Here is a 7,872-nt window from a genome sequence, read left to right as displayed (position 1 = left end):
CAGCAGGACATGCATAGATATGACATTTATTACTGATGCCAACTTCTCTCTTTATTTGTGATGGCTGCTGGTGCTCACAGGGCAGGGACTTAGGTGTACAGGAAATGTGGTTGTGAAGAGCATGGTAAAAAGGTGAGCTGATCACAGGTTACATTATCAAATCACAGCAAAGTTATTCCATTGTGAATAAGCAAACTGCTATTTCACTTCCTTGTGGTGTACTGTGGTGTGGCACCACCTAAAATCAAGTTTCTGTCCTACGCATACTGCAGAAAAATCACCTTTGCCTAAGAACAGAATTCATATATGGTTTTCCTCCAGTTCTGCCATTTATGGCAGCGAGAGGAACTTATCAGAATCTTGTTTTCTAATGTACTAAATACAAAACATTCAGTCAGTGAACTCATGGTGCAGAAGTTAGTGACAATAACATAATAACTGTCTCTGCTAGCCAGTTGCAGCATTAATGCTAGATAGATATGTTATCTTCATGTCTCCTTTCACAGGGTCCTACACTGTTAGGAATACTTTGGTGTTATCCATGTGGCAGAAAAAGGACAGATTTCAGTATAAAAAGAAAGTCACTGCTTCCTGATAGCACCGACTTGCACTTACATGATATACAGACTTTCCCCATGTATGAGACTTTCTTATGTACAGACATAAGCATAAATTATATTCGGGAATCTCTTTTTTCAATTTGAAGCAACAGCCCAGTAAAAGCCACTACTCTGTTCTTTTAGAGGAAAATAACTTTTTAATTCTTTTTAACCACTAAATTTATTTTGAGTCTGTTATACAAATGAAATTATCCAGATAGTACAATGATGAACACCACAAAAATCTTTCCCATGAGATAAGTAATAAAAAAATCAAGTTATATAGAAAAGCTAGTGTATACCATACCATATTTGGTTAGAATCCAGTTTTGTGAATGAGCAAAATGCCGCCATTCAGCATTTTCTGTGTCACAAATACTGGAATAGAAATAAAGCAATCTGTGGTTGTTTCTTTAGTGGTGCTGGTGCGATCTCTGGTTTCAGTAGATGGTCACTTGGTCAGACACCCACTGTATCCTATACTCTGTGGCAATCTCAGACATAAAGCAGGCGATGGTGGCATTGGGAATTCACCAAAATATGAAAATGTTCAAGTGTTCAAACATAAGGGATTTGTCAGGAGCAGCAAGACTTGAACTTCAGTGCTTAGCAAGTGAATATTTTTTGCCTGATACGTATTTCCTAGCCCAGAGGGCAGCCCACTGTGCTTGGTGCTATGGAAAAAGTGTCCTTGCACCAAATGACAAAGATACTTCAGACCATTCTGTACTATGAAAAGTCAAGAGAGCAGTGGTAACCTCCTCGCTGCAGCCTGGTTTGAGGAAGTTAGTGCAATCTGGAATAACACTTAGTTCTCAGGTGTGTGTATAATCACACACCTACTGCCTGGAGGTAGGTAGGCACCATGCTGGAACAGGGCTGCCATACTGCTGCCCATCAAACTTCAAAAGGGGTCCTTTTTTCTTCTCTGGATGCCAGAAATACTGATTTTTAAAAAAAAAATTACTGCCAGCATGTACAGATTAAACAGAAATTTGCTACTTAGCTTTTTGCTAACCGAGTCTTACGATTATGTACCACAAGCCATTCTAATTTTAAAAGGTATTACCAATATGTTTCAGGTTTTGTGAAATCAAGGCGTTGAGTTTTTCTGCAAGTAATAAAAAGCTCAGTTGATTTTGACATTTCTCTCTAAACACCTGTATGGACTTTGTCCAATATGTATAATGGAAGTTTTAATTTATGTTCCTTGTTGCTAATCTATAAAGGAGAACTTCTTCATTGGTTCCTTTTTCAGTCACCAATATACAGGTATAGGAAACAAAGTACTCACTCTTTCTTTTTAATGTTGTGCTGATGTTATAACGTGGCAAGATCATCTGTTATTTTACCGATGAAGTACCTTCATGAAAAAAGCCAGGATACTGCATGTATATAGTCTGCTATGGTAAAAGGTCTCCTTACTGTTGAAGACAAATAGCAAAAAAATTATGTGCATAGAAAATGCGCTGGAACACACTTCCCTGTGACTTCCACTACTTGCAAAAATAGGATTAGGCTTGCTTCAAGAGACTTTGACTCCCAGATAAACTCAGAGGTCTTTGATGTCATAGAAAATGCCAAGGTAGGAGGTCTCTCTAAAAGATCAAATAAAACCTAGTCAAACTGTGAGTGAGCAAAGAAGTTTTTAGACGCACTTCTAACCTGCTCCTAACTTTTACTGTGAATATATGGTAGGGTTCAGAAACAATCTGTTGTAAATTCTTCAGCCAATTAGCCGAGTGAGTTACCACCGTTTATAATGCACAGAACGTGGAGGCTCTTTTGCAGTTGCGCCGAGTTGGATTGTTAATAACAGGAAGCTAGCACTTCTCAGTACAGTGGATCAGCTACATGTGAAAATAAATGCAAAAAACCTGGAGGGGAATGGCAGCAGACTGAGATTAGCCTTTATTTAATTTAGCATTTGGGGGTCCAACACACAAATGAGCGTTTTAGTAGGCTTCATGGTGGAAGTTGCTGTCATTTGTAAAATATTCTGGCCAATTAGCTAATAGTGTGCTTGGATTTCTCCTGTTTTGATACAGTAATACTAAGTACATTGTGAAGCCCAATTATACAAATCATCCCCATATGCCATACCAGTCTTTCTTTATGAACTGTGTTTATAAATCCTGTGTGAGGAAATGTGTACTTCAGCAATTTAGACCATGTGTAAAAACATAGCCAATAGGATTGTCAAGAAAACAAGTTCCAGCATAGGAAATCCTAATGTGTTCCGCTAAAATAACACGAGTGTGTTGTGTGAGTTTTCTGATTAAATACATATTACTTTATAATGCTTAACCTGCATAGGTCCTTCCGTTTCCCTTTTTATCCTTTCTTTCTCTCTTTTTTTGCAGGATCCGAATTTGGAGTTTTTGAGGAAATTTGGAATTGGGCTAGTTTCGGGAACAATAGCCTCAATTATTAACATTCCTTTTGATGTTGCAAAAAGTAGGATCCAAGGACCACAGCCAGTTCCTGGAGAGATCAAGTACAGAACCTGTTTTAAAACTATGGCAACAGTCTATAAAGAGGAAGGGTAAAGCATTCTTATTTTAATAAATGTCCAGACCTCTGTTTTAGTTCATATGGGTCCATAAAACCATGTTGTTATATTTCGGATTTGACGAGGACCATTAAGCCACCCTGAACTCACGTATCAAAAGAGCACAATGTACCATTTTGAAAATGTGTTTTAAAATTACAAGGAGATAACCTCCCGCTCTATGTGAACTTTTACAAAAAACTTACAAGAAGATTATTGGATTGTCAAAATCTATGTTCCACTAATAAATGCTTCATATATGTCATGTAATTTTTTCAACTTTTCATTTTGTAAGAGGGAAATATCAATAGAAAACAGTATTTCCCAACTTAAACTAATTGTAATTATACAGACCTCTGTACCTTTAAAATGACTGCTGAAATAATTAAATTGGGGACAGATCCTCGTGGCAATAAAGTTTTCCAACTTTTAAAAATATTTCTCAAGTGGGCACTGAGTTGTAGCTTTGATATTCAATTATAGCAGTCATTTTGTCCATGTATGCAGCTGTTGTTAACAGACTTGTCTTGAAAGTAAAACCATCTCACTGATTAAAGTCATATTTTGGATTGGCTAGGCTCACAACGTAGCTTTTGTGACTGAACATTGATTAACTTTTTCTCTTCATCTGATCTGCCTCTGTAAAATGTTAAAATCCAGATACAGCCTGCTATTGAACATGTGTAATTTCAAATAATTGCTTCTAAGTGCTCTGCCAGCATTTTAACAAACACATGCTAAAATTCCATTCTTCTTTTAGAACAAGAATATTGTTTGAAATGTTTTGTTTGTTTTCCTTCTGCTACAGATTTCTGGCGCTGTACAAGGGCTTGGTTCCCAAGATCATGAGACTTGGTCCAGGTAATTTTCTCTCTGTCATTTCTATATTGCTTTTGTTCTTGCTTTCTCTTTCCATTTTTCAGTTTCTTGAAAAAATGTTGTAAGCATCAGTCAAATAAATGAAGAAATGTACTAGAAATCATCAAAATCTCTTTCATCTTTGAATTATTTCTTTTGATAATAGCATTACCTAATAGAGTAATAGATGGATTAGGCTAAATATGTGTCTAAAAAATAATTTACACATACACATCAGATGATTGCCGATCCAAGTAACTGTTGGTTTGTGCAATTACTTTATTTGTGAACAAGTCAAACGCATCCATGCAAATGCCAGAACTGTAATACTTTTGAAAGTGTTTATTAAATCTTGTCCCACTTCTTCTACTGTGATTTTTTTGTTTCACTAAGACTGTTCTGTACCCATGTAAAGTCATGTTAAAATGCAGGTTAGAGTCTCCAGTATAAATGCTCTCAACTAGTCAAGGTATAGCTCAAGCATATCAAATTCCATTACTTTCTTCTTCCTGTGCTCTGGAGGGGGGTGAGTCGGGGGCTCTAAGGAATGGACACTAAAAGACTGATAGCATAAGCTGGGAAAAGACTTGCATGGCTCTAGAAGAGGACAAGGAGAGCTTAAAACTGGGTCTGTTGATTGACTGCCTCTCACTACTTTTTACTCCAAATGCAGGAGCACAGTGGTTGAGAGCTACATCTTCTTCGACTCTTAGACTATTTTTCACTGACTGGTTTTGATTAATCATGAAAGCAGAGCACTGGGCCCTTCAGCTTTGCCAGCCCACAGAGGCAGTCTGTGTCAAAAAGAGCAGAAGCCCCAATTTGAACAGTATCCCATTCCTTTGAAATTGTATTTTCAATTGTGCAAGGTGGTTTAATAGGCAAGAACACACATGGTTAAAAGAAAGTGGGTACAGAGTCTGTTCTGCAGCATAAAGGAGGCATTAGGTTTGTCTGTAAATGTGTGCATACCCAATATGTCTGGCTAAGTGCTAGACTGTGCCTGGTTATTGTGCAGAGTAAAGGAAGAAGGTGAGGAGGGGAAACAAGGCAGCAAGGCATAACTCTGGAGCAAAAAGCCTTTTCCTTCGTACTCCAAAGATACTAGGTTACATGCAGGACAAAGAGGAGGCAGGGTTTCGCTTCCCCACTACCTGTTAGCACAGCAGATTTTGGAATAAAATTTTCCTTCTTACAAATGACTATGCAATCTGGCCCAAACCCAGCAAGTCATTCAAGTGTGCACTTCATTTTAAGCACTTTTATAGTCCCATTTACTAATATGTAGATTTGGTTTTCTGATGAAACAGTAATGTAATCTTTATTGCGACTTGAAAGGTAATTCCTTCTTTCAACATTTGGATACTTTCAGGAATAGAGGCACTCAAACAGATCACATATTATGAGAATAGGAATCAGCCTTGATTTGAGTTCACATCACATCTTGTAGATATAGTGTCTATGATTTGCTTGTTGGTCAAAGCCTTTTGCAAACTTTTGCTCAGTCTAGCTGTCTGGGGATTGCTGTTCGTAAAGGATTTCAAACCTGATGATGGTTCATTAGGACAAATAACATGGGAAAACTCATCTGGCAGTTCTGTGTGCCTGGCTGTCTGAGCCTATCCCATCTACCTAGAAAGGTCATCCCAGTTCAGCAGAAGACTTATTTGTTAGAGGTGCCACTCTAACATGCTAACTGAGCCAACAGGCAAAGGAAAGAAAATATTTGTGCCGCAGTGCTGGCACCCACAAGTAGAAAATTCTAGCACACTTTTAATCCCACAGCCTGGAATCTGATTTTCTTTCCTCATCTTCTCCAACTAGAAGCTTCTCTATGCGCTTAATTTTATATACATATGTATATACACCTTCTGAAATGTTCTCTTCTTAAGCTCATACAGTACTTACAGCCTGGTTACAGAAGAGATTTAGTCTGGCTTCACTAATACAAAAGATACTTTATGGCATCCATGCTGGGATTTTATACTGTTACCACTTCCAGCAGATAACGCTACTTCATCAAATCAGAACTTTGCCTGTGGATTCATAGCCAGGTACAAGCACAGGAAGATTGTATTCATTTCAGTACTGCGATCTTCTACTCTTGACATGGTAAACAAACAGCTGAAAACCTTTCTTGAACCTTACCTGGAAGCATTTTCATCACCCTGGTGATGAATTTTTGTCGTTCCACCACTCAAGTTGCTCTTTCATGGCCAAATCTAACTCTCAACAAACACACAAATATACTCAGATGAAAAGCTTCACTCGAAAAAGAACAAACAGAAATTTGTCTTGGAAAAATGTTAGGAAAAATCACACTGAGGATGGTTTTTATTTAATATGCAAGCTTTTCATACCAACTTTATGGTCTAATATTAAGTAAAATAAGTATGGTATAAGAATTGGTGAATTTTTAATGAGTTAGAGTGTTAGTAGAAATATCCATTTTGCAAATAAAGCTTTGCCACATCCTGGTTTAGGTTGCACAATACAAATGCTCTACAAAGTCCTGAAAATACTGGATTTTGTATGTAGTAAAATAGTATCTTTTTTTCCAGGTGGTGCAGTGATGCTTTTGGTTTATGAATACGTTTATGCATGGCTTCAGGACACAACTGATCGCAAGTAGAACTTCTGAAAAATGTACTCTTTAAAATTGTATGCATTCTAAAAGACATTTTAATAAAGTAAAAGTGATTTGTATCCTTTGTGGTGTTGAATGCCCTCAGATTACACTGATGTTAATACAGTTCATAACAGATGTGGTCTTCAGGTCCTGATCCCAGAAAATGTTAAAGCACATGCTTTTCTGTAAGTACATAAGTAAGTAGCAAAGTTGATATTGTTTGACAGGATCAAGAGAAAATATAAAGGAGATATAGGAACAGGTTAGCTTTTTCAAGGACAAACTGAAAATTAGGGACACTGTGTAGTCAATACACTTTTTAAAATATTGCATCCTAAGAGGCAAGATAATGACTTGCAGAGGATTTTGAATTTTAAAAAAAAAAGAATAATCCTGTGCAACCAGATAGTAAACTAGTGTTTACTGACACTAAACTGACAGCTCCATTGACTCCAGGTTTGGAACATGACCCATACTCTGCAATCTTGTGCATCAAGCTTGGGTCCAGTTTGAATTCAGTCAGTGCAACTTCAACTTTGATAGAAGAGCTTCTGAAGTTGTTAGGATAGAGAAAGAACAGCACAACTAGCCACAACCTTAAAAATACACATGCTGTTAAATGTCCTGCTTGTTCTTAGCCATATATTGTATAAATCTCACTTGGGTCACAGAAGACACTGAACGTAATTAGTCTGAATCAAGTTACATAAAAGTCAAAAATAGCTGTGGGAATCATAGAAGAGAGTAGTAAATAAATGAACAAGCAAAAAAACCTCTTTTAGGCATATGAGATTTTACTGTGAGGTTTTTATCCACCTTCATATACCATTGCTTAAAGAGCTGTCCTGTGGTAAAAATACTCAATGCATCTTGACTGTCCCTTTTGCCTTTCATTACCTGCAGGCAGTAGAGAAATAATATTCAAGACTGATAGCACATATGCAGTCTTAATTAGCTAGCCATACACATCAAAGAAATGTACCTTTGTATTGATTAAAATTATCCCTTTCCCCCATCCCCGTAAATATAAATATTTCAGTGATGTTCTCCTATCTTTACTAGCTCTGAGAAGTACAATTTATTTCTACGGTGGTAACTGAAGACATACTTTAATTTCATGCAGTTGTACCACTCTGCAGTTTCTTTTCAAGAACTCTTTAAGTAACTTTAAATTGTACGTTATTTCGTTATTTAAAAAGTTCCCATTATCTAGATTTGGTTTGTTGTCAAATGAA

At 37.0% G+C, this 7,872-nt stretch overlaps 1 protein-coding gene across 1 annotated transcript in view; it reads left to right on the top strand.

Moving 5' to 3' along the window:
- The window catches only part of SLC25A21 (solute carrier family 25 (mitochondrial oxoadipate carrier), member 21), a gene marked incomplete at its 5' end in the record, with an annotated part of 28,108 nt that extends 21,398 nt beyond the window's left edge, over positions 1–6,710 (top strand). The window contains 3 exons of the mRNA XM_010189582.1: positions 2,963–3,144; positions 3,959–4,011; positions 6,570–6,710. Coding sequence (XP_010187884.1) covers positions 2,963–3,144; positions 3,959–4,011; positions 6,570–6,640 — 306 coding nt within the window. The remainder of the gene's footprint in view (positions 1–2,962; positions 3,145–3,958; positions 4,012–6,569) is intronic.
- Between the last annotated feature and the right edge of the window lie 1,162 nt (positions 6,711–7,872).

Source organism: Mesitornis unicolor, unplaced genomic scaffold, assembly GCF_000695765.1.
Source record: "Mesitornis unicolor isolate BGI_N332 unplaced genomic scaffold, ASM69576v1 scaffold15768, whole genome shotgun sequence".
NCBI classification, from domain to species: domain Eukaryota; kingdom Metazoa; phylum Chordata; class Aves; order Mesitornithiformes; family Mesitornithidae; genus Mesitornis; species Mesitornis unicolor.
This window is presented reverse-complemented; position numbering and strand designations above follow the sequence as displayed.